Raw genomic sequence first — 27,617 nt, forward strand, 5'->3', positions numbered from 1 at the left:
ACTTTAATGTAATTTCTATAGAAACTTGTGTCATGAATTTGAATGTATTTGTAATTGCACATTTGCAATGATGAAGTTGCAATTCAGTATATTTAAAATATATTAACTTTAAATGCATGTAATGTATCGAATAACGCTACAGTTAAAGTAGTACAGTATTTTACATGTGCTTTAGTGTGTTAGCCAACGCATCAAAATAAGTGGTTCTTTAAATCGCAATAACAGATTAAAACATAATAGTTTAAAATGTACTTCACAGTACAACTTTTAAATTGATGTTATTATATAGTACACTTAGGTGTTTAAGAAACAGTCATAAAAATGTCTAAGTACAATTAAGTTGCCTTTTATTTTATTTATATTATCTATTATCTTAATTATGTATAAGTACATAATTAAACATATATATATTTAAGATTTAAAGGACACTACAAGAGCACATTAATTACAATTAAGAACACTCATTTTTCACAGGAGAAGTTTAGAATGAGAAATTATGGCAGAATTTACATCTGTGTGTGAGCTAAATCTTTAAGAATTAACTACAGTATGCACATTTTAAAGTCAGTTATTTTGTCTTGTTGAATATATGTAAATGTCTTACATCTAAGAGATTCCTCAGATTCTAAATAAAATATATATTTTTAAAATTCCTCATAAAACAATGATAAACATCTTGTAGTTTGTGTAATGAGAATATAAAATTCTGAGATGAAATGTATGTTTTTTTGCTTGCATGTGAGTGTGTAACATCAGCCCTGGATGACACAGCTGACCCAGTTCTTTCGCAAAGGGTTAAAAATAGCCATGCGGCAGAAAGTGGGCAGATAAATGTGTGCTCTGAGTTGTGTTAAATATGTGCCTCATATCCCACTGAGAGTCTGTTATGATCATCTCCACTAGTGACATAACGTCCTGAATGTGCATAATACAGTACAGTACACACACACAGCTTTAGACACCAAAAATACCCCAATATATCACCTGCAGATTATTGTGCTGGATTTTGTGCCTTTTATAGTGCAGAAATCCAGTCAGCAGAATGCTTCCGTGTGAGCACACTAGCCTTCACGCATGGATGTTTGTGTATGTCTAAATGCTGGGGAAGCTACTAGCTTGTCAAGCTGCAAGTTATTTTAAAATAGTTTAACTACAAGGTAAAAATAGCATGCCAAGCTACAAGCAAAAGCAGCTAACTGCATTAAAACGAAGATTATAAGATTACTATGGAATTGGGATTTAAATAAATAAATACTTGACTTTTTTCTCGCAATTCTGAGTTTATATTCCACAATTCTGACTTTTTTTTCCCCTCACAAAAACATGGATGCATCTCTTTTGCATGCATGCAAAAAGGTGCATCTCAAAAAATTAAATTTTATTTTAATTTTTAAAAAAAAACACACTAGCCTTCACGCATGGATGTTTGTGTATGTCTAAATGCTGGGGAAGCTACTAGCTTGTCAAGCTGCAAGTTATTTTAAAATAGTTTAACTACAAGGTAAAAATAGCATGCCAAGCTACAAGCAAAAGCAGCTAACTGCATTAAAACGAAGATTATAAGATTACTATGGAATTGGGATTTAAATAAATAAATACTTGACTTTTTTCTCGCAATTCTGAGTTTATATTCCACAATTCTGACTTTTTTTTTCCCTCACAAAAACATGGATGCATCTCTTTTGCATGCATGCAAAAAGGTGCATCTCAAAAAATTTAATTTTATTTTAATTTTTAAAAAAAAATTTTGTAACTTATTTCAAAAAGTGAAACTTTCATATATTCTAGATTAATTACATGTAAAGTATGTTTAATTAATGTTTTAATTTTGATGATTAGAGCTTACAGCTCATGAAAGTCAAAAATCCAGCATCTCAAAATATTAGAATATTTACATTTGAGTTTCATTAAATGACCATCCCTTCAGTATAAATTCCGGGTATCTCTTGTTCTTTGAAACCACAATAATGGGGAAGACTGTTGACTTGGCAGTGGTCCAGAAAACAATCATTGACACCCTCCACAAAGAGGGTAAGTCACAGAAGGTCATTACTGAAAAGGGTGGCTGTTCACAGAGTGCTGTATCAAAGCATATTAAATGCAAAGTTGACTGGAAGAAATTGGGTAGGAAAAGGTGCACAAGCAACAGGGATGTCCGCAAGCTTGAGAATACTGTCACGCAAAGCCGGTTGAAACACTTGGGAGAGCTTCACAAGGAGTGTCTGAAGCTGGAGTCAGTGCATCAAGAGTCACCACGCTCAGATGTCTTCAGGAAAAGGGTGACCAAGCCACTTCTGAAACAGAAACAACGTCAGAAGCGTCTTACCTGGGCTACGGAGAAAAAAAACTGGACTGTTTCTCAGTGGTCCAAAGTCCTCTTTTCAGATAAAAGTAAATTTTGCATTTCATTTGGAAATCAAGGTCTGGAGTCTGAAGGAAGACTGGAGAGGCACAGAATCCAAGCTGCTTGAAGTCCAGTGTGAAGCTTCTGAAGTCAGTGATGATTTGGGGTGCCGTGAATTGGGAATATACATAAACTATTTTAAAATATGAATAAAAACTACACTAAAACAACACTGCCTAATTCCAAAGAAGATGGAGAATTTAACTTTTATTTCAGTATATTTGGTTGGGTCAAATGCAAACCTTAAGACTCCCCCCTCCCATACAAGTGGTCAAAATGGGAATAACAGCACATCCTAACCAGGTGCAACACAACAAGAATCCAGCAAGATGTCATAATTGTCTAGAATTAATCGAAATGTGGCACAAAAATTCAACAGCTGTCAATCATGATTTATTCTGCAATCAAAAACTGTCTAATAGTAGACCTCAGTCAGTACAGACACCATAATAAATGTAACATGAATGACAAAGAAGCTGTGAGGGACAGACTTACAGTCTTCACACACATTGTATAAAAGTCCTAGATCAGGACACTTTCAAAACTCAGAACTAAAACTGTATTGAAAGTCTCTTGGAAATATGTTTTGTCACAGCTGAACTAATGGAATGCGGTTAACAGTACGACCTGTACTTCCCTCTCAGCCTCATTTTCATTCCTGCAAAACATTAAAGGGGTCATATGATGCGATTAAAATTTTTCCTTTCTCTTTGGAGTGTAACAAGCTCTTGGTGCATAAAGAAGATCTGTAAAGTTGCAAAGACTAAAGTCTCAAATCCAAAGAGATATTCTTTATAAAAGTTAAGTCAACCATGCCTACCTAAAACGGCTCGTTCTAACATGCCCCCACATGTCTACGTCACAATGTGGGAAGATTTGCATAACGCCACCCAAATGTTCACGCAAAGAAAGAAGGCGTAACTTTTATTCTCGCTGTAGTATTGTTGTTGCCGCCGCCGCCATGTCGTGAAGGCGCTCCTTCGTCGAATCCACCGGCCGCACCATTCTCAAGTCCGCCCGCCTCTGCTTACTCAAGCCGGCCTCCGCATACTCAAGGCCACAGCTCACTCTAGGCCTCCGGCCTCCGCTCACTTAAGGCCGCGGTGTGTGATGCTTTTTCGTTGTGAAAAACTACTTGCGAAACTACTTTGTTTGGCCCAAATGTTCACGCAAAGAAAGAAGGCGTAACTTTTATTCTCGCTGTAGTATTGTTGTTGCCGCCGCCGCCATGTCGTGAAGGCGCTCCTTCGTCGAATCCGTCGTGAAGGCGCTCCTCAAGTCCGCCCGCCTCTGCTTACTCAAGCCGGCCTCCGCATACTCAAGGCCACAGCTCACTCTAGGCCTCCGGCCTCCGCTCACTTAAGGCCGCGGTGTGTGATGCTTTTTCGTTGTGAAAAACTACTTGCGAAACTACTTTGTTTGGCCTTCGAAAAGAGGACACGACTAGAAATCAGTGGTTAAGTTGCATTTACAACACTGTTCAGAACAGTTTAACCCCAATATCCTGGTAGAGTAGACTACAATGTCGGCTGTTCTGACTCACAGACTGAAAGTAAGTTTTTTATATTTAAAGAATTTGCCATTCATTTGTTTGAATCGCCATTCAAATGCGAGTTTTTTGGGCAGTGTAGAGTAGCACTTGTCATTTGTCATTTCTCCGTTCACAAATGCAGACATGGTTTTATGTTACACTCCAGCCGGACAGGGCATCACAATATGGTAAGGGACATTTCCGTCACATGCTTGAGGTATTCGGCCAATCACAACGCACTGGATAGCTGGCCAATCAGAGCACACCTCACTTTTCAGACCGATGAGCTTTGTAAAAATCGACGCGTTTTAGAAAGGCGAGGCATAGAGGAGAAACAATAATGTACAGTATGTGGAAAATAATGTTTTTTTAACCTTAAACCGCATAAACACATTTCATTACACCAAATACACAAAATAATGTTCTTTTTAGCAGCATCATATGACCCCTTTAAATATGGCCGTGACTAGGGTCTATAAGCGGAGCAGGATTGGGTAGTGTCACAGAGGGATAGTTCACTTAGGGATAGTTCACCCAAAAATGAAAATGACCCTATGATTTACTCACCCTCAAGCCATCCTAGGTGTATATGATTTTCTTCTTTCAGATGAATACAGTCAGGAGTTATATTCAAAAATGTCCTGGCTCTTCCAAGCTTTATAATGGCAGTGAAAGGGGATTAAGATTTTGAAGCCCCCAAAAAAACTGCGTCCATTTGTTATAAAAATACTCCACAAATAAAGACCTCCTGATGCAAATATCCATATTTAAAACTTTAGAAACTGTAATCTCTAGTTTCCACTAACTGTCGTACACGCAGATGATGGATGTACTGTAATGAAAACGTTCATTACAGTTCCTTTGCTGTAAACGAAACTTGGTTCTTGGAGACTAGCATATTCTCACCGGAGCTTACGTTTCGTCATTCGCTGGAGCGCCACTCTAGTGAACGTGCATATGACAGTTAGCATAAACTAGAGATTACAGTTCATACAGTTTTAAATATGGATATTCTTCTTACACAAATGCATCATACATATAAATGCATACATATTTAGATCTCATTTCCAGAATGATCCATTTGAGAGATAGGTGGCAGTAATGCACTTATAAGTCTGCGATCCACCGAAAAGCAAGAAGAAGAAGAAGATGCGTCACACGCCGGCTGTCTAGGACAGTTCAGACATTGCAGTGCATCAGAGGTAAAAAACTATATAAATACTGTTCAGTTTCTTGCACAGACCTATCGTTTCATGTCTTTACACATCAATGTATCGTCATGAGCCGCAGGGTTTAATTTGGTTTTGTTTGTGTATGTTTTTTTTGACTCTCAAAGTCGTGATTCCCATTGACTTCCATTATAAAACTGACAGACTGCAACAGTTTGAGTTAAAAATCTTTGTTTGTGTTCTACTGAAGAAACAAAGTCACCTACATCTTGGATGCCCTGGGGGTCCAGCAGATAAACATCCAATTTTAATTTTTGGGTGAACTATCCCTTTAAATGATTAAAGGGATGAATTACTCTTATATTTACAATCAAAAATGACAGAGCATTTTAAGTTCTTTAACTTAAAAAAGAGATAGTCTAACAAATAAAAGTGTAGTCTGCACAAAATTGTTTTTGTTATTTATTTCGTCTTGTCAATACACAAAATTCCTTTAACATTTTGCTGTCAACACAGTAGGAAAAAGTGTCGCAGAGAAAATAAAAATGTAGGTTGTACAAAAATTGTATTTCTTATTTTTATTCGTCTTGTCAAGATATAATTCGTTTAACATTTTGCTGTCAACACAATAGGAAAGTGTCGGAGAGAAAAAGGTTGTACAAAAATTGTAGCCTAGTATACTTGTTATTTTTATACGTCTTGTCAAAATACAAAATTCGTTTAACATTTTGCTGTTAACAACGTAGGATATTGTTAGACCCCCGGCTCTCGTTCAAATAACACCAGAGTTACCGACCGCTACCGCGTTTTATTCGGAAATGTAATCCCACGTCACAAGAAACCTGGTCGGTTCCTGCGGAGAGTTTCGGTAATTCAGACGTTTAGCTTGGAAGAGCCAGGACCATTTTTAATATAACTCAGAATGTAGCTGTCTGAAAGAAGAAAGTCATATACACATAGGATGGCTTGAGTAAATCATGGGGTAATTTTCATTTTTGTGTGAACTATCCCTTTGTTATATATTATTATATCTCTTCGTAAATGTTTTTAGGATTATGTATCCAATTTCTTTTTTTTAAGCCTAAGCAACACAATTTATGAAACACATGCCCCTCAGGATGCAGAAATAAAAGAACATGAGTGGCAAGATAAAAAAAGGAGAAAAATGTAAACTATACAAATTGCATCCAATGCAGTTATAAGCCTGAGGGCTACTAAATTTAAATTCTTTGGCTTTTCAGCAGGCACAATGTAAAATCATCAGAAATCCAACAAAAATCGCTAAATAATTTCATAGGCCATACACTTATCAGGCCATAACGTCAACATTGCAGTGCACTGTGCGTTAAAAGGAGCTCCATTCTCTTGCAAATACATACTCTTGCAATTTATAACCTGCTTATAGATATATATATATATATACAGGTACATCTCAATAAATTAGAATGTCATGGAAAAGTTCATTTATTTCAGTAATTCAACTCAAATTGTGAAACTCGTGTATTAAATAAATTCAGTGCACACAGACTGAAGTAGTTTAAGTCTTTGGTTCTTTTAATTGTGATGATTTTGGCTCACATTTAACAAAAACCCACCAATTCACTATCTCAACCAATTCGGCAGGTGCCAAATCCTGCTGGAAAATGAAATCAGCATCTTCAAAAAGCTGGTCAGCAGAAGGAAGCATGATTACCAAAATTTCTTGGTAAACGGGCGCAGTGACGTTGGTCCACGACATTCTAATTTATTGAGATGCACCTGTACATATATATATACATACATCTGAATGACAGATATGTGTGCACATAAAAACATCACCCATAAAGCACTGTAGGTGCAGGTATGAAACTGCAATTATGTACATTAAAATTCAGGTGCATAAAATGTTCTGTCTTATTTCGAACAGAATGGTGTTATTGCACTAATGAGTTTCTCTTAAAAAAGTTCTCAGTTGCAGCACTCAAAACCCTTCCACAACAAACCAAAACACCATATATATCTGAGGGTTCAAAGTTTCTAGGAGTCCCATCCAAGAAAAAGAGTGTTATGGCTCTCATGTACATGACCATACTTTCCACAGAAGAAATCAGGTCTCCATGGGGGTGCTATTGCAATCTGGGATGGATGGTGGATTGGGATTGCCTTCAGACCCATGTTGGATCATCTCTGAAGGGTTGTCCTGTTTTTGCAGGTGATGGTAGTGAAAGTTGGGGTGTTTGTAGACACCTTGTCTGCTTTGGTTGTAATTATGTTGTAATCCGTCTCCAACAGACTGGTCTGAAGTAAAATTGGGATTGTACCAGGTGTAACGCGCTCTACCCTGCTTATGCTGCCCTTGGACCAATCCACCATCTTTATGCTCAATATTTCCGGCCTGTTCGTTGGTTAAATATCCATCGAATGGATTTCGTCCCCTGTTTCTGGATCGTTGCCTGTTTCCCCAGTTGCCGTAACCTCTGTTACCGTGATTGCGCCGCTGTTGGTGATGATTGTTTGGCCACTGGCCCTTGCTTGGTGAGGGAGAGGGAGATGATTGGAAAGTACGAACCATATCAGTATTGGACTGAGCGGATGTGTCCATTCCACCTTCACCCCCTGATGACGGGCCCCAGATGAAGCCTCGATGTTGGGGATTATTCTTAAAGGGGAACTGTAGCTTCCGCTCTTGAGGTGGCAAGAAGCGCCCAGTGCCTGGCAAGAAAGGACCATAGGGGTTGCGAGGGATTTCAGAAATGAAAGATGGATTTGAGAATCGAGGCGATGCTGTACTGAATGGGTTGTTCTGAGAGTGTCCTGAGGGAGGCGCTGGGTAGAGGGCACTGTTTGGCTGATTGCTGGCTCCTTTGCGACGTTTAGGGTCATGGTATTTGTCCGGGTACTGCCAGCGATGGCGACCCCGCCGGTACCCAGAATCCTCATCGCGTCTGTTGACTTGTGCTGGCGGGTCGTCGCCTCTGGCCCCATCCAACCCAATGTTATCACTGTCTCCCTGAAATAAAAAACACCATGAAAATATTTACAATAGCTTAAAAGGTGCACAAAGTATAGTATGGCTACACTTTATTTTAAGGTGACATTGTCACAATATAATAACACAAATAAGTACTGAGTAATATTAATTAACCACACATACTTCCTACTAGTTTTATGTATCATTGAGATATTATTATAGTTTTTGTTAATCTTTTGAATTAGAGTTTATTTTAATATCTTTGGTTTTGATTTTAAAGTTAATGTTTTAGTAATTTTTTTGTGTATTTTTGTCCTCATTATTAGTTTGTGTTGTTTTATATGTCAATATAGTTTATTAAATTTATTTATTTTATTTCAACTATTTTTTTTATACATATGATTAGTTTTAGTTAACTATAATAGTGTAATTGTAATAATTGCGTTAGCAGCGCAAAAGGTCATGGGTTCGATTCCCAGGGAACACACATACTGGTAAAAAATGTATAGCCTGAATGCACTGTAAGTCGCGTTGGATAATTTAAATTAAATTAAATTAATAACCCTGCTTACTCCATGGTTAAGGGTTAGTTGCTTGTAATTATGCACAATTTACTGTTATTACTATATTAAGTACACATAACAAGTAACTACCTCAAAATAGTGTTAACAGTATTTTTCTTTTGTTACTGTACTTCATTTTCAGGTACATGTACTTTACCAGAGTATTGGTAACCTTTTACTTTACTACATTCCAAAGCATAAAATCTTACTTTTTACTCCATTATGTTTCATAAAAACATATTGTTTCTCATTATTTCAAAATGCTCTGAGAACATGTAATGTTTGTAAAAGAGAGTGATTCAGTCACCAATCATCTTTTTCGATGGAACGGTTGAATCAGTTCACAAATCAAACAAAATCAGTTTGGCAAATTCAAACAAAAAGCCAACTCGCTAATTCAGTGATACAGTCTGAGTGAGTCTCCAATTAACTTAATTAGTCATATCTGAGACCAAATGAGCCAAGGACAACGCAAAATATGATCTCCAGAGCCTGAGTGTGTGGAGAATTTAAAGTTAAGTCAACGCTAAAGTAATGTTAAATTTTAATATAGTTTATTGTAAGGACAACCATATTGAGGCCATACGAGCGGTTTGTGAACTAAATCTGATGTGTGTCATAATGTCAGACTGAGATCTAACTTTAATCCTCTCTACTTATATTTGTGACATTCATGTTTAATCTTATAGACTACATCTTTTTGAAAGAATTCTTGAGTTTTGAAAACAGTGTCACAAGCATGATCGAAGGGACCATGATCATTTCCCATGCAAAGATGCCAGGCCATCATAATAGTGAGTGTATACACTAAAATCCTAAAGGTAAATGCGCCTAAAATGGAGTTTCAATCAGAAGGTGGAAAACGGTCATGTATTATTACATTTATACGCTTTCTTAAACAAAAAACCTTTACAGCTTTATCTTAAATGAACCTCAATTAACTGAATAATTAAAATAAATAATTGTAATAAAACAAATACTTGGAATATTACATTTGAAAAAATAAACGTACAAAATAAACATTTATATTTTAGAAACTTGCAACACGCATCAAACTGCCAGTAAATGGACTGGGGAGAAGTGTGTATTTGTGGCGGTTTCTAGATATACGAGTGATACCTGAACTTCGACTGGGAATATCTTCTCCATCTTCACCATGCGATCCCTTAGTGATCGGATCTCCTCATCCTTCATATTATTCTGCAACTTGACTTCCTGCAGTATATCAGTCAGCTTGTCAATATGAGCTTTGAGCTCTCCCATATCTGTCTTTCCTCCCTCATTTCCTCCTCCTCCAGCTGCTGCTGTTCTTTCCTCCCTGTCTCCCTCCTCTTCTCCGATACCCACAGTCTCACATACGTCCTTCGCCACACTCTTCCAGCTTTCTCTCTCCTGAGGGTCTTTTTGGCCATATGTGCGACAAAGCTCCTTCATCCTGACAATAGCCAAGGCCTCAATCTCTTGCCGCGTGTGTCTAAAGTCTCCAAGCGCCACCTTAAGAGGAGAAATATAAAGATATACTCCTGTTAATGTAAAATACTGCTCATACAAGCCAGACATTAATATATTGCATGATCGGTGACTAGCCAATCAAACTGGTGTTTGTCATTTTGAGAAATCTTTTGCCGTTTTTGTGTATAAAATGCATCTTTTTTGAGGCTAAATCTACTCTGACATGAATTAAATCAGTGCCTGTATTTCGCATTTTAGCTTTAAAGTTACTCTTGAACACAATGAGGCACCTCATAGCAGATCTCTTTAACAGCCTGTGTGCGAAGCTCTTCCAAGCTGAGTCCTTGTTTGGACTCCTGGGTGGCAGGTATGCGGCGGCGCTGGGGGATCTGATAAACACGCAGCGGCTCCCTTCTCTTCCCACTGCTGGGCAAACCACACTTTTTCACGATAGACTGCATCTGCAAACAATAAGCAAGAACAGAAGAGTTACTTCTTGTCAGAAATTTGTGAAAATGAAAAAGAACGGAACAGAATGCAGGCGTCTCAAGATTACTCTTTAAAATACATTTTAAGACTGCATCTCAAAAATGTAATACTCAAGCAATAAGATTATATTATTATTATCTTTTAAAATTACAGCGAGATGCAATGAAACCATCAAAGACATCAATCTAGAGTGCATGTCTACTAGTGGTCGACCGATATATTGCCAAGGCTGATATACTGGCCAATATTTGGCATTTTGTATTTATCGCCATTGGCCAGCATTTTTTTCTGTTTGGCCAATATGTCGGAAGCTGGACTTTTTTTTTTTTTACAGTGCTGAAAAACTCTGTGCCTGAGTACACAGAGCTCCTGTTCTTAGTCTTTATTATATTACTGTCTTTGTTTAATAGTTCCGACTAATAAATTATTACACACAACTTGTAAACAAAGTTATTAAAGGGTACACAAAAAAGTATTATAGCATTTTCTTTTCAGTTATTAGTAACAGAAAGGCAAACACAAGAATATTTTCTCATCTACTGGTAGCATTCATTAAATCTGCGTTTAATTTAAACAAGTCTTTGTATATCTAATAAAAGTTTAGTTTCAATAAGCTTGCAAACATTGTTGAATTCAGCTCCGATATCTTCTGAAGTGTGCATTTGTAGAGTGCATAAAAACAACTGAACTCAGTCTGGGTAAATTGAATGTAAACTAACAGGAGCGTTGTCTAGAGTCGCTAGACACGCACAAGCGACAAACGTAAAATTCTTGATTTCAAACTGGGCTGCTATGTCGTAAATTTCATATTAATGTCATATTCACTGTGTGCTGTATGTAAAATTAGAGCTGTCTTGTCTTTACTTTTTAAAATATTTTTTTTGTGTGAAAAATACTATAATGGAATTAAAGAATCAATAAGTTGCCATCTAAATCTCTATTTTACAGACTTTTTTTTTTAATCAAGTTCAAAGTATTTTTTCATATTTACACATTTTCAAATTATATAATTTAGTAAATATTATGTAAAATAAATTCAATTTCAGCAACTATTAAGCATGTTTTGACTATCTTTAAATTAAATAGTGTGATATCTATATATTGGCTTTATGTCGAGCAAAAAAAACAAAACCCACTAATATCTACCTTGGGCTAAAAGTGCAGACACATTAGCAAAACTTTAGGAAAAAAAAAAACAACAACACATAAATAAGTGTGAGTCAAAGGAGTTCAGTATCAATCTATTGGTGTTGCAGTGATGTATGTGTGTGTGACTGACCTTGTTGGCTGGCAATTTCTCTCTGAGAGAAGAGATGAGTCTCCAGCTCTCCTCACAGGACCGTTTATCTGAGTCATCACCGCTGTCTGAGTCTGCATACTACACAGAGAGACAGAAAGACACATTAGCTTGGTTCTAAAGCCTAGTGAGCTGCCTTTGCTGTAGCTTCTATGGCAACAACGTCCTAACTATCATGGGAGCTCTAAACGGACTGATTTGGAGCACTCTACTGTACATAGGCAGCAATCTGCAAACCACATAACAAATACTCCTAACACAAAGCCGCAGGAGACTCAACTCACAATAGAGTTTGATGTTAGCATGATGCCAAGCTATGTCCTGGAATTGAAGTATTTTGCAGTATTACGAAATGTTTACATTAAAACAAAGAAAATGTATAATGTACAATGTTGTACAAACAATTCTAAACCATTTTATCTACAAAACTAATTAAACAAGCAAGTTTTTGACACTAAGAATGTGAACTACATTTCACAAACCATCAGATTTCCTTTGCCTCAGGGATTCCATACTTTCTGACTAATTCATTTACATGACTTTTCCAGTCATTCATATTTTTTCTGCAGGAGAATTTGTACATCAGGCACCAAACCTTGGAATTAGGAGATTTAAACAATTATATTTATGGATAAACAGCCTAAGTTTGGAATAAGGCTCAATGTAGTATTCATTTCAATGACCGTAAGAACCCTGTTTCTTTCACTAAATTATTTAATAAATGCTCATAACCTTGTTGAAAAAAAAAAATACATTAAAAATATTTGGCTTTTGTTTTCTAAAATCTGCATTACAAAACAGAGCATAGACAAGGTTATGACAACACGCGCAGTAACAGTGTTTTGTATTTGCTTGGCAAGAGTAATTAGTTTAATTAAAAATTAAATGGAATTGTTTTGGAATCAAATTGTGACTTCCTGAATTGGACAAAAGTGTGAGGAGCCTTACTGTTTTTTTAAACAGCATCTTTTCTTACCAGTCTCTGCTGTTCCAGTATCTGGTCGGCCTCCTCCTTCTCTTTGCGGTACTGACTCTCCAGATCCTGCAGTCTAAGAGAGAAGGTTTAAAGAGAAAGAAAACATTAGCAAGGCGAAGCCTGCTGGAGGAAAAAATGGTTTCTTGCTGATCCAAGCAGATCTGGAAGGTTGATCAGATGGACTACCAGCTGGTTTTGCTGAGGCTGACCTGTAGACTATAATGGGCAATCTGGCCATGGCTGGTAGATCGCCAGCAACCTCATTCCAAAGACCAGCATTTCAGTATTCATTTCAGATACATTTTTCAAGATTCAGATCTGAGCACAGACCCATATACAGAGGAAGATTAATTTAAAATGGGTTTTCACCTCTTCTCCATCTCCTGCTTTATGTCAATGCCTTGTTTCTCCAGCAGTTCTTTCTGTGCATAGCTCCAGTCCACCGGCTCCCCCTGCTGCTCCTGTGTGGCACTGCGCTCTCTCTCTAAGCGGGCCTGCTCAGGGTGGTTAAACCTAAACACATGGTTCTTCCCCATCACTATACGGTTACCTACACAATCACAGGCCAAAGGAGAATCAAAGTGTTTACAGGAACTAGTATGTTTGAAGATAAGACAATAAGGATATGTTCAGAATGACATGCTACCAAGACTACTATTTCTGCAGCACACAGAAATGAGTGAACATTTTCTGTGTAGAATACAAAGAAATAGAATATCCAGATGATTTTCAAATAAATGCATTTGAAATGTTCACTTTTGCATTTTAAGTCTTGTATAACAACAGCATTTATTTAAAATAAGACTAGGCAGTATGTACTGCATACTGCAGTAAACAATACACTAGTTTACCATTTTGAACCACGGAAATAAAAACAGTAGAACCGAACTGAAAAAAGTCACCTTGTTTTAGCACAACACCATCAGTGATTCGTTTTCCATTGACATATGTTTCTGCTCCAACTAATGGCTCCAAAGTCACTACCACTGCAAACAGACACACACACACACACACGGTTCTGAGAAGTGATTATATGCATTGAAAACATTGAAAATATCATTTGTTGATGTAGCAATACACTGTCTTTTAAATTTTATCAACTTTCTAAACTACAGGTCTACATATATGACATAAATTTCGAACATGGAAATGTATGTAATATTTTATATACATGTAGCCCTACACTAACATTCAAATGTTTGTGGCCGGCAAGATTTTTTACATGTTTTTGGAAGAAGGGTCGTATGCTGACCAAAGCTGCATTTATTTGACCGAAATTACAGTAAAAACACAGATATTGTGAAATATTATTACAGTTTAAAATAACTGTTTTATATTTGAATATATTTAAAAATGCAATTTATTCCTGTGATGTAAAGCTGAATTTTCAGCATCATTACTCCAGACTTCAGTGTTACATGATCCTTCAGAAATCATTCCAATATGCTGATGTGCTGCTCAAGAAACATTATCAATGCTGAAAATAGTTGTGCTGCTTAATATTTTTTAGGAAACTTTGATCAATTGTTTTTGAGATTCTTTGATGCTTTTCAAAAGAACAGCATTTATTTGAAAAAGAAATATTTTGTAACACTGCCTTTGTCGTCACTTTTGTGTGAATCAGTGAATGTAACGAATGTCATGTGGTCGCTCTCACCTTCATTATTCTCATTGACTTCACTGCAAAAGACACAATGCAGCTCCTTTATAAACTGGCCGCTAAGACGAATATCCACATCTTCCTGACCAACCCTGCAACGCGCGCGCACGCGCACACACGCACACACACAGACAGAGAGAGAGAGCCATGAGACACAGAGTGCAGTATGTACACAGAAACTAACCACTCCTTAAGCAACTCACTGCTTACCGGGTGACTCCATCTTTAATGTAATATATCAGACACTCTGACATCAGAGGATCCTCGTTCAGATTCACCAGGTGGGGCGTCTGAGGAAAAAACACATGTGGCTTAAACACGTAGTTTTGGTGCATTTTAGACTTAATAAGACTCATAAAGTGCTAGGATAGTGAGTATTGGGTATTCACACAGAATGCGTTTTTGTTTTGAAAAATGCGAGACACGTGCAGTGGAATGGGGAAAAAAAAGCAAGGTCTTGAGACGTTTTTTTTAAAATGGGAACTTTAACTTGAACAATGTGCCTCGTGAAAGACGCTGCAAAAGACACGAGAGCAACGTTCAAACACATCTGTCTAGCATGTTTACATAGAAAAACAATGGAAAAGTGGCGCAGTGGAATGGAAAAACAATCTTCATGAAAGATTCTTATGTGTAGAAATCATAAGGTGCGGTCACATGAACAAAATTTAAGCAAAACATTTTTATGGGTAAAAAGTGTCTATTGTAAACAGTGCAACAATATGAAGCACAGCTGACGCAAAAGACACTTTCAAACTAAGCAGCTTCCTGTTGGTCAGTGAGTCAAATTTGCGAGACTAACTTAAATCTGATGTGAAATCTCCCTATGGAAATCTTTCATCCTCACACAAAATTCCTGATTGCGTGAATTCCTATTGAAATGACTACATTTCGCCAGTGAAAATATGCTAAACAACAGTAAAGGCGACAGCACCTTCACTTTCTGTAAAGTTGCTTTGACAACATGTATTGTGAACAGCACTATACAAATAAATATGACTTAAAATAAGACTTGACTCACTCTTTTGGGAGAGAAGACACCCACTGTTCCTCCATCTTCTTTTACAGACACACCCATCTCAGCCAGCAGTGCCTCCCTAATGTGTCACACAGAGAGAGAGATGGTGTGGGTGTGGGTTACACACCTGTACTACTCTCACAGAGCCAGACTTTTGACTATCAGCATAAAGTCTGGCCCATATTGCAGATCATTCTAGACAAGGACAAGCTGACTGACATGTAATGCACATGGGTCAGGATATGTTAATTAGTCATCCAACAAGTGATTAGTTGGTTAACTATATATTATACACAAGTTTGCATTTGTGTCTGTGTTGATATATTTTAAACATCAGGCTTTTATGGCCCATATGTAGGACAATAATACAATGCAATTCAATGACGATTGAGAGATAAAATAAACGTTCCTCAAAAGCATGACATATTATACTCACATTTGAAAATGATTTTGTTTAATTGAAGATCAAGTCAAGTAAGCATTCATAATTGACAACTATTAACATGTCAACCCTCCACATTGCGAATAAATCGGTCTCAAAAAAAGCCAAAGCCAAAGCGCAGTGCACTTAACGCACACGAAATACACACTCGAGAGCGGACTTCCGGAGGGTTATTTGAGGCTTAGTGTATCCCATCATGCATCATGCATATATATATATACACACAGTCTGGTGAGTAAACGAAAAAAATTACTAGCCAATGCCGATCCAATTACCAAGGTGTCCGTAGAGGGTTGCATGTACTCAAGCCTGGTAACAATGTAAAAGCTATTTTTACAATTACTTAAGAACCACTAACAATTAGTAAAGATAAAAATCAGTAAAGATTTCACATTTTCACGATTTTACATGTTTGTTGAACATAATCAAGCACTTGTCCGGCCTTCACTTAAACTTACTAAATTACTAAGGGTGTATTCACACCTGCCTTGTTTGGTTCGATTGAATCGAACTCAAGTTAGTTTCCCCCCTTGGTGCGGATCTTTTGGGCAGGTGTGAATACAGTAATCGCACCCTGGTGCGGACCAAACAACCAACTCTGGTACGGTTCGTTTAAGGTGTGAATATGACCCAACCAATTGTAGAAATCACGCTCAGAAACAGACAGCTCGCGCATATAGTGCTGTTGTTTAAACCACAATGCTTAAAAATGCATGCAAATGATGAGTTTTCAATGAATGCGTCGGGGGGAAATAGTAAGGAGATATTTGAATAATTTATTAATAAACGAATGTTTTCAGAGTCAGTGTCGCAAAGATAAAGTTGACAATTCTGACTCGCCATCTCCTCACTGGACGCGCCTTTAGAAATAAATGCATCTTTACGAATTACATAATGAAAAAGTTTTTGTTTTGGATTTGAATTATTTAATTTTGTAGTCATTTAAAGCTTTTTATAGATATATTCATCATGAATTTAAGGAAAATATTCGCTGAGTTTCGGTTCATTTTTGTGAAGCGCTCCTGTTCCAAGAAAGAGACGGAAGAAAGCGCATCTATTTGTTTTCTTTATTTTACAAAAGCACAACGTTTTCTTGATATTGTGAGTGCACACAAATAAAAGTAGACCCTTTACAGTTCCGAACTATGTATTATTCTTACCTTTATGAGCAAAAAAGAAATTTAATTTTTTCCACTGATGTCCTGAAGCACGCTTCAGCTTCCACTCTCCGCACAAACGATTGAATATGTGCCTAACAGCGCACATTTTTTCTAGGTTAAATGTTTAAACTAACATTGTGATATGCTTTAAGTATTTTATATCTATAGATTTTATTTTCAGCAAGTCATTATTACAACATCATATGACATTGTCTTATATGATGCTCATAAGTTTATTCATATTGCGTTAGCTGACAACACCAAATCAGTAAAAGAATACAAACTGCACTAAGAAAGATCTCCATAATTAGCCTGTTTTTGCACTTCCTGTTTTTTCCTGCTTGAGAATGTCTGTCCAATGAATGGATGACCTTAGCACACGTGTGGTTTTGTTTACAATTTCTGGTTCACTTGCAAAAAGGGCAGTTTGAAAGCGAACTGCACCAAACAAAAAAAATCAACATTGTACTTGATCCAGACAAAAGCAAATGAACTAGCGGACTTTCCTGGTGTGAATGCACCCTAAAACAAGAAAGCAGACTTTCATTCAAATAGTCAATGTTTTGTTTTACTAATGTTTAAGGCTCCTTTTAGGGAAAGGCTCTGATAGCAATGCCATGCAAATTGACAGAACATCATCTATGAATCATAGCCCACCCTAATTGGCTAGTGTTGACGTGTTACCCGGCAAGGTCAATTTCCACCTGCATTTGGCGAGTCAGCGTGTTAATTTCAAACCCTGTATTTCCCATTGGCTGCCCTGCTCTCTGGCAAGATAATGGCATCGGCAATCAAAAAATTCATATTGGTCGACGACCAACCATAACACACCAAGCAGATAGCTGGCTGTCAACCAATCTTGACCTGTATTCCATGGATTGACCATGGATTGGTGTGTAACATTCACAGGGTAAGGTTATTCCATAAATGAATGTACAATTGTGTGAACATTTTGAACACTGGGAACAACTGGGTTGTGCCTGTTCTCACCTCTCTTGTCGTATTGAATCTGTTTTCCTGAGCTTTTCCTCCCATGTTTCATTCAACTCTGCAATTATCTTCTCTGTTTCCTGTTAGAAACACAGAAAGACAACGCTAGACAAAAATATTTTCTCTGCTTTTATTTTACATACCAAACATACAAAAGAACCCCTGATAAGTCAGAAACACTCTCTGCATTTGGATACTCTGACATTGGGTTAGTTGACATGCCTCGGAAAGGTATCATTTAGAGGGTAGTAGTAGCTGAAGTTAGCAAAACTTCTAAAATTCCAACACCACTACCTACTTTAATACTAAGAAACTCTATCATGAAAGTAGCTTCTCCAACATTGCTGTACTGACATTTGGCTGTTGTTGAGAAGAGAGTATCTGCTGAGAATGTGATATCATGTGTACCTTGAGTCTCTCCGCGGCCTCCTCTTTGCTGATGTGTGCAGTGGGACTAGTGGGCGTCACACCCTCCATTGGTGCATCAGAGGTAGACTGTACATATGAGAGCAAGGGCTGATGGAGCTCACCTGATGCTCCTCCCAAAGACGGGCATTCTGTTTCAGACCCTGAGAGAAAATGAGTGTGCCAGTTATTGTTTAAGTGGCGGTTATTGTAATTGGTGTGTCTCCAGTTCAAATTCAAATTTAGAGTTTGTGGCTTTTAGACCATGTCTGTCAACTTCTGTGCATCCTGTGACCATGTGATCAGATTTCCCTCCCCAGTACTCATTACTGTAATGCAAAAAATACCTAATATACTACCATTCATAAGTTTTGGGTCAGTAAGATTTTAGTTTTTACTTAACCCAGCAAGAAAGCATTAAACTTATTAAAAGTAACAGTAAAACATTAATAATTTAACAAAAGGTTTCTATTTTGAATAGTGCTGTCAAACGATTAATCACGATTAATCACATCCAAAATAAAAGTTTGTTTACATAATGTGTGTGTGCGTACTGTTTATTTATTATGTGCATATAAATATACACACATTCAAATCCAGGTGTGCAAAACTTGTTGCATCTTTCCCAAAAAGACTCATGGCTGTATTAGATCAAAAGGGTGCTTCTACTAAATACTGAGCAAAGGGTCTGAATACTTAGGACCATGTGATATTTCAGTTTTTCTTTTTTAATAAATCTGCAAAAATGTCAACAATTCTGTGTTTTTCTGTCAATATGGGGTGCTGTGTGTACATTAATGAGGGAAAAAAAATAACTTAAATGATTTTAGCAAATGGCTGCAATGTAACAAAGAATGAAAAATTTAAGGGGGTCTGAATACTTTCCGTACCCACTGTATATATTTATATTATTATATTATATATAAATATATTAAATATATAAACAACATATTTTTCTTAAATATGTACATGCATGTGTTTGTATTTATATATACATAGTACACACTCATATATTATGTAAACTTATTTTGGATGCGATTAGTCATTTGACAGCACTAATTTTGAATAAATGCTGTTCTTTTGAAAATTATTTTAAAAGAATTCTGAAAAATGTATCATGGTTTACACAAAAATATAAAGCAGCACAACAGTTTTCAACAATGACAATAATAATAAATGTTTCTTGAGCAGCAAATCAACATAGAATGATTTCTGAAGCATCATGTGACACTGAAGACTGGAGTAATGATAACTGAAAATTCAGCTTTCATCACATGAATAAATTACATTATATTAAATATAAATATATTCAAGTAGAAAATATTTGAAATTGCAATAATATTTCACAATAGTACTTTTTTAATGAATAAATGTAGCCTTGGAGAGCATAAGAGACTTCTTTAAAAAACATTTAAAAAAGTCTTACAGTGTGGTATATTATTACATTTGTACAGCTTTTTATTTATGCTGATTTAAATAATATTACACATCTATAACATATCTCGATTTTAATAAGAATCACCACTGAAAATGAATTGAACACAATGTCTATGTGAAAATCTCAAAGGCTCTAAAAATGGGTTTAAGACCTTTTTTTTTTTTTTGGTCTTGTGGTGAAATGCGACCTGGCTGTTAATGTTAGGATGGTTTGCGTGTGTATGTGTATATTTACCTGAGGCAGTGATGAGGTTGCTGAGTCCCTGAGACAGGAGGAGCTCTTTGAGTCTGTTGACCTCTTCTTTCAGCTCCCTGACGAGACGTGCGTTTGGATCCTCATTAATGACAGCATTACATTTTATCTGCTTAGCTCTGTCTGCATACCTACAGTAGGCCACATGCTGGTTATATAGTGCATACAGGACAATGTGTTGTAGAAAAGAACTATGGTTCTCTCGTGTGTGTTTTTACCTGAGAGTACTGAGTATTTCTTCATAATTAATATCTGCTGGGCTCAGAGCAGCAATCATGGCCGTGCGAGAGTTTCCACCTTCAAACACAAACACTCAATTAAACTCTGTGTGGAGCAGTAACAACAGTTGGTTAGAGACTTGTTTGCAACAAAAACAAAACCAAAAGTTAAATGAATAACAGACAGCAGGTCTATTCACAAAAATTTAAATAAGCTTATTTAAGTAATAATTGCAACTAGTACACTATGCAACAGATTCCTTTATGTAATTATTAAAGTTAACCTCATTTAAAGTTAGACATAATTTGTGGCCACCTGCTTATACACTACAGTTTAAAGGTGTGTGTCAGTAAGATTTTTTAAATGTTTTTTTTTTATGCTCACAAAGGCTGCAGTGCATTCATTACAATTTATTATTATTTATGATAACAACTTAAAACAATGTTTATTTTTTATTAAAATGAATTTATTCCTGTGATCAAGGCTGAATTTTCAGCGTTATTACACCAGTCTTCAGTGTCACATGACCCTTTGGTTGCTTGGACTTTCAATGGAGGGACAAAAATCTTTCAGGTTACACTGAATTTATCTTCATTTATTTCAAAGATGAATGAAAGTCTTATGGGTTTAGAATGACATGAGGGTGAGTGTAAATGAAGCTAATATTAATTTTAGATGAACTATCCCTTTATATACATGTGAATTTCCTTAACACTGATTTTTTAATATTTTTATAAATATTTAAGTTTTAGGTTTTTATATCTTAAACATTCAGAATACACAAAGCTGATATCTGTATCTTTGTATGTTACTGGAACCCCACATGAAAAATATGCATCAGAAAATTTACTCATTTCATTTTAGATTATTTTTTTGTTACCGTTTAATCTTATGTTGCTTAGCTGTGTTTGTCTTCACAGGTAAGTTAGAAAGCAAGAGTATCGCCATCTCAAGATTTACTGTCAATCTTGGGCTGATAGAAGAGTTACTTAAATGACTAATTGCGTATCAGAGAAACTTCTTGTTGACTGGTTTTGGGCATCAGACCGAACTGGTTTTAGATACCAGACAAAACAGATCCTCTAATGGGACATTCCTGACACGTTGACAGGATCTAACAACACGTGACCCAAAAAGCATCTTATTGGTCAATGAATTTATTTCAGTGAAAAAAGTCTCTCTAAATGAAAAATGCTCTCTTGTCAGACTAATTTTCCTCCCTGGTGTGAGCAGATGTGTTGGAATGTATGGTTTCAACTCTCAGTCTGTGAATAGGCCTTTAGACAGCAAGACATACCTAGATTTTCTCTCAATAGCCACGTGAGGACAGAATCCCTGTAGGGAATGAAATCAGAGCGTCTCTTCTTTGAGCCATGCTGTGGAGTGGAAACATATTGTTACTCTTCACAAAGAACTCGACATTTGAGACAAAACACTAAAGGACAGTGAAGAGACGAAGACACAGTTGAGAAATGAGGTAAAGAACTGGACCGAAGCAGCAGGAAGAAACAAAGGAGAGTCAGAAAAACTAAAGAGAACAAAAATAAAAAGTTCTTACCATGTCTGCCAGTGCTGAGATGACTTTACCCAGTGTTGTCAGAGACTTGTTAATATTGGCTCCCTCCTAAAAAAACACAATGCTTTTAAACTTTCTGTTAATACTCAATAGGTTTAATACAACCAAAAATAAGTTGTTATAATTTACTTAAAAGGATGTCCATAGCTTTTCAATGTAATTCAAGTAGCTTGATGTCAAGCACCAAAAAACATGATAAAACTCTTACATATGACTTGTTTCCAATTTAAGTCATGATTCACCAGAAAACTTCCCACACACACACAACTGGTCAAAATACATTTTTATTGTTTTGAAAAAACATCTCTTATGCTCAGTAATTCTGCAGTTATTTGATAAAACACAGTAAAAACAGTAATATTCTAAAATATTACAATTTAAATAAGCTAGTTTTCTATTTGAATATAGTGTATTTTGTAATCCTACATACAGTAAACCATTTTAATATGCTGATTTGCTGCTCAAGAAATGCATCATTAATCAATCTGGAATGATACACTACCATTCCAAAGGTTTGGAGCCAGTAAGATTTTTCTTTTTTTAAATTAATACTTTTATTGTGCAAGGATGCTTAAAATTGATCAAAAGTAACAGTAAAAGCATTTATATTGTCACAAATTATTTCTATTTGCAAGTTAATGCTGTTCCATTTAACTTTTTATTAAGTGTTTTATTGCATGTATTTTGTCCTGTTTGAAAAACAGCAGCATGAACATCCTTCAGAAAAATGATGATGAGGGTGTTTAAATGATGACAGTATTATGTTTTTGTGTAAACTATTCCTTTAATTCAGAACTAATATGACATCTGACAGACCTTCAGCCTCATGCCTTTGGCTCCAGATGAGTCTGCTCTCTCACTTCCTGCCAGATCAACCAGGCTGATCTTGCTCACCTGAACAGAAGACAAGAAACCAGACTCGGTAAAGAACAGCAAACAAAAAAAAGTGTTTTCTAATGTCCGACACACACCTTCTCAGTGTCCAGGCTGGTCATATTATCATGTCGACGCTGTGTGAAGAGGATGGTGAAGACAGCATGTGAGCGACTGCTGGTCTCGTTCATATTAGTAGCAGCAACCGTCCTTAAAGTAATAGAGAACAGACAAAAAGCAAATAAATGTCACTATAAATGTTGTCAAATACTTCATAAAGAATGCACATTACACATCTAAATACTGTCATACTTATTTTAACAATAACATAAAAGTTCAAAATCACACATCAATGGAGTTTAAAATGCATCCAAGTGCAATTAAAGTTAATTACTGTCTTATTGGAGCAAGTGTTTAAAGAGAATCTCACTAAGCTAGTTAGTTAATCAGTAACCTGTCAACATGTTTATAGTCTGAATAACACATCCAGTTGGTTATTTGAAGGTAACTATCACCACTTTAAGTACTGAGGTTTGATACTACCACAGCAATGTAAGAAATCATGCATGCAATTCATCTGCATTCTTGCCTATTTTTTTCGTTTATGCAAAGGTCTTGTGTTTCTGGCCTTAGCTAGTGATTTTTTCATTATCTGTGCTGCGTTTTATATTTTTATCTGGACTTTTAATAACATTTATATTTTGAAACTGTTCTGCACACAATTAAAAGCATATATTTAAATCTTTGTTTTGTTTCATTTGTCTCTTCCACTGTTCAAAACATATATGCATGTACTGTATATAATCTGAATAATTGCTTATTTGTTTAGCAGACAAACAGGATTTTAACTTGAATCATAGTCCTGTTTGTGTGTATAATAATACCTGGCTTTGTTGCCAGTGTCCATGAGATCTGCAATATCACTGTAGTTGGTAACCGCCATTTTGGAGAGGTCTTCTACATAAGGGCCCATTATAGGGTGCTCTCTGACCCTCAAGGCCCCTCTGCTTTTTGGGTTCAACAAGTCCCTAACTCGCTCACAGTAAATCTCCATATATGAAACCTAAAAAAAAACACAGAAAATTATACCCAGAAATTGTTTATTTGCTGTTTAAAGGGGTCATATAATGCAATTTCAATTTTTCCTTTCTCTTTGAAGTGTTACAAGCTCTTGGTGCATAAAGAAGATCTGTAAAGTTGCAAAGACTAAAGTCTCAAATCCAAAGATATATTCTTTATAAAAGTTAAGAGTCAACCACGCCTACCTAAAACGGCTCGTTCTAACACGCCTCCATATGTCTACATCACGATGTGGGAATATTTGCATAATGGCGCCCAAATGTTCACACAAAGAAAGAAGGCATTTTATTCTCACTGTAGTATTGTTGCTGCCGCGAAGTGAATCGTGAAGTCACTGTGTGTGTCGTTGTAAAAGCGAAACTACTTTGTTTGGCCTTCCAAAAGAGGACGATATCCGCTTCATCATGCCTAGAGCTGATCCGTGCTGGTCGCTGAGGAAATACATCAACTTCGCACTGTGGATCACCTTATCGGTTTTCACCGTGGCCTCCGCTCACTCTAGCCCACTGTGTATTTCGTTGTGAAAGCGAAACTACTTTGTTTGGCTTTCCAAAAGAGGACACGACTAGAAATCAGTGGTTAAGTTGTATTTACAACACTGTTCCAGAACAGTTCAACCCAAATATTCAGATGTGTGCAGCACATTTTATGGAGGACTGTTTCCTGATCCTGGGAGAGTAGACTACAATGCCGGCTGTTCTAACTCACAGACTGCATGTACGTTTTTTTATATTTAAAGGATTTGCCACTGATGATTTAAATGCGAGTTTTGAGCAGTGTAGAGTAGCGCTTGTTGTCACAAATGCAGACATGGTTTTATGTTTACGTGGCGCATTGCAACACTTAAAAAAGACAGTACAAGTCATTATAATCCGTAATTATGTCCCCACTGGATGCAACAAATGCCTCGTTTATAATGGCTTTTAATGTTTTTGTCTCGTCGCTCCGGCCAGACAGGGCATCACAGTATGGTAAGGGGCGTAACATTTCCGTCACATGCTTGAGGTATTCGGCCAATCACAACGCACTGGATAACTGGCCAATCAGAGCACACCTCGCTTTTCAGAACGATGAGCTTTGTAAAAATCGACGCATTTCAGAAAGGCGGGGCATAGAGGAGAAACAATAATGTACAGTATGTGGAAAATTATGTGTTTTTTAACCTCAAACCGCAAACACATTTCATTACACCAGATACACATAATAATGTTCTTTTTACCAACATCATATGACCCCTTTAATGTGAACTCACATGCTTTATGAGGCCATGCATCAATGAAATGTCCAAAACAATTCTCACAGTTCTTTTTAACACTGTATGTAAATGGACACACGCAATGACTCAGAAGCACACAAACATACCTCAACAGAGAAGGACAGGTCAGGGTCAGTGTTATCTGCCGTCTGTCTGAACAAATCCTCACACATCTACGGGGAAAAAAATACAATGATGCACAATGAGAGAGATGTGTAAGAGATCACTAAGGGAGTTCAATTCAGCACAAGCACAGAATAAACGATGAATTACTTCAAATATTTACAATTCTTTTAGTACGTTTGAAGAACCACCCACTACTCCCTCATAAATGGACCTGACTATGTTTTTTGTTTACTACATTATTTTGTTTATAATTAATGCAGATCTCACAGAACAATCAATTACACTGGCACACAAACCTCTAATATAGTTATTGCATGACTCTCTGAAATACTTGATTCTGATTGGTCAATCAGGGCTTTCAGCATCCTGACAGTCCCTGTCCACTTCTTCAGCAGCCTTGATTCTTGGTTCCTATTAATTTTTCCCATGAAGATTTTAAACATAATTTATTTAAAATAAGCTGAAACAATGCAAGCTGATGGCTTCAAAAAAAAGTGCATGTCATCGATTAACAACCTTGTAGCTCACAACAGGTCTGTCTTTAAAGGTTTATAAGTTATTATAAGGTTTATACGATTTTTAATCAACCACTGAACTTTATATGGACCATCGTTCAGAGCAACTCTGTAAATCGGACTGCTCATCAGCATAAATCAACCTGATGTTACTATTATACCTCTTGTAACACCAAGGATCCATGCTCTCATTAAATAGAAACTTTACTTGTGCGATCTTGTGTCTCAAATATCCACTGAATTTTGACTCCAATCAATATTTGATTTACAGCGCAGCAAAATTCTGGTGTCTGAAACCAACAGTATTTTAGCACAATGAATAGTACAATATGTGAAAAGATTAAAAAAAATACTCGATTCCTCATGTCAAGACATTTCTCAAATGCTGTACATTCAATTATGCACATCATTTTAAATTAGCAAAAAATGACTGAGTGCACCTTTAATATAGACCTGTCATTCAGACTATATCACCCAATGTAGCTTTGTACAGCAATCGACTAAAATGGTTTTCAGTCACATGGTTTCTGTTTTTTTTCATCCATAGTTAAATCTTACGTAGCTAAACATTAAACATCAAATATATACTGACTCCATTGCTTTTGTTCATTTCAATGGAGAACAGAAAAAAATTACTTGTTGCTGGAAGCTTTCATTCATGCTGTCTGCATAAACATACTTGTGGTATGATGCCTTGCTGTCCAGGATCCTGTTTTCCCATCATTGTGTATGACTTCCCTGCTCCAGTCTGCCCATAAGCAAAAATACACACATTATAGCCCTCGAAAGCATGAAGCAGCATCTCCTCGCCAATATCCTGATACACCTTCCTCTGAGATGCAAAGGATGGGTCTTCCTCCTGCAAATACAGAGTGAAAAAAGTCTGAGGGAATTTTCTGTGTTCAGATGAATGTCTGAAGATGAGTGTTATTATTGGTAAATGCTAACAAATTTACACCTTGATTATATTGTGTTGCATACTGTTTGCAGTTGCATGCAAGAATAAACTTCTAAAGTTATTGTTTTTTTTAGCGTTTTCTGTTCCTTGCCAGAGTCACCTTTGTCATACTCACTGGCAGCACAAGACAAAATGCATTGTGGCATTACTTTCCATCAAGTTTTTGATGAAATAAGGACTTTATAGACCTTATGTTGCATGGATTTCTGTTATAGTATACCTTTCTGTAAAGCGGATTTAAAAGTGGTATATAAATATTCATTATTATTGACAGGTTCATACAATTAAAAATGTTGCAGCAGCTTCATCCTCTCACACTCTCTCCCCACCTATTTATATTGGATATTGAGACAAAGCTCTTTTTTTGTTTTGTTTGAAGGATGTGATGTATTCAGTGACAGAAACTTACTGAGCTGTGTGACCAGTATGAATAGTCAAAAGTGAAGTTCTTGGGTGCTTCCTTGGGTTGTTTTGGATTAATAATACCTGTAAAACATAGACAAAATTCAGCACATTAATTTCACACACAGTATTGGTAACAGTAATTTAATTAAACTGTATTTATGTAATAACTAGATGAAATGTATGTCTTATAATAACATCACAATAATTGTAATTAGAAAATTAGGGAAAAAAATATTATACTAAAATATACTTCACTCTATTAAATATTATGTAAATGTAAAATAAATAAAGAGACAAATGAGCGCATGAAACAGGACAACAGTAAAGTTCCTGCAACCCCTATGACTACGTGACTACAGTATATTCACAATAAAGCACAGTCTTGAATGCCTTATTATCTAAATCCTATAAATC

The 27,617-nt window shown here is 36.4% G+C and overlaps 1 protein-coding gene across 2 annotated transcripts in view; it reads right to left on the bottom strand.

The window, feature by feature from the left end:
• Nucleotides 1-6,890: 6,890 nt before the first annotated feature.
• kif1ca (kinesin family member 1C, a) overlaps nucleotides 6,891-27,617 on the bottom strand; it is a 60,549-nt gene continuing 39,822 nt past the window's right edge. Inside the window, exons 3-24 of one of the 2 annotated variants that reach the window (XM_016244492.1) lie at nucleotides 27,208-27,284; nucleotides 26,520-26,699; nucleotides 25,307-25,372; nucleotides 23,749-23,927; nucleotides 22,963-23,074; nucleotides 22,808-22,885; nucleotides 21,974-22,039; nucleotides 21,713-21,791; nucleotides 20,415-20,493; nucleotides 20,179-20,327; nucleotides 18,510-18,670; nucleotides 18,102-18,181; nucleotides 15,513-15,588; nucleotides 14,702-14,781; nucleotides 14,489-14,583; nucleotides 13,734-13,817; nucleotides 13,201-13,381; nucleotides 12,832-12,904; nucleotides 11,838-11,936; nucleotides 10,360-10,530; nucleotides 9,737-10,111; nucleotides 6,891-8,093 (exon numbers count right to left, since the gene is read on the bottom strand). In XM_016244492.1, coding sequence (XP_016099978.1) covers nucleotides 7,191-8,093; nucleotides 9,737-10,111; nucleotides 10,360-10,530; nucleotides 11,838-11,936; nucleotides 12,832-12,904; nucleotides 13,201-13,381; nucleotides 13,734-13,817; nucleotides 14,489-14,583; nucleotides 14,702-14,781; nucleotides 15,513-15,588; nucleotides 18,102-18,181; nucleotides 18,510-18,670; nucleotides 20,179-20,327; nucleotides 20,415-20,493; nucleotides 21,713-21,791; nucleotides 21,974-22,039; nucleotides 22,808-22,885; nucleotides 22,963-23,074; nucleotides 23,749-23,927; nucleotides 25,307-25,372; nucleotides 26,520-26,699; nucleotides 27,208-27,284 — 3,443 coding nt within the window. In that variant the 3' untranslated portion in view covers nucleotides 6,891-7,190. The remainder of the gene's footprint in view (nucleotides 8,094-9,736; nucleotides 10,112-10,359; nucleotides 10,531-11,837; nucleotides 11,937-12,831; nucleotides 12,905-13,200; nucleotides 13,382-13,733; nucleotides 13,818-14,488; nucleotides 14,584-14,701; nucleotides 14,782-15,512; nucleotides 15,589-18,101; nucleotides 18,182-18,509; nucleotides 18,671-20,178; nucleotides 20,328-20,414; nucleotides 20,494-21,712; nucleotides 21,792-21,973; nucleotides 22,040-22,807; nucleotides 22,886-22,962; nucleotides 23,075-23,748; nucleotides 23,928-25,306; nucleotides 25,373-26,519; nucleotides 26,700-27,207; nucleotides 27,285-27,617) is intronic. The other variant, XM_016244493.1, reaches the window with a different exon arrangement.

This window comes from Sinocyclocheilus grahami, unplaced genomic scaffold (genome assembly GCF_001515645.1).
Source record: "Sinocyclocheilus grahami isolate Dianchi unplaced genomic scaffold, SAMN03320097.WGS_v1.1 scaffold720.1, whole genome shotgun sequence".
NCBI lineage: Eukaryota > Metazoa > Chordata > Actinopteri > Cypriniformes > Cyprinidae > Sinocyclocheilus > Sinocyclocheilus grahami.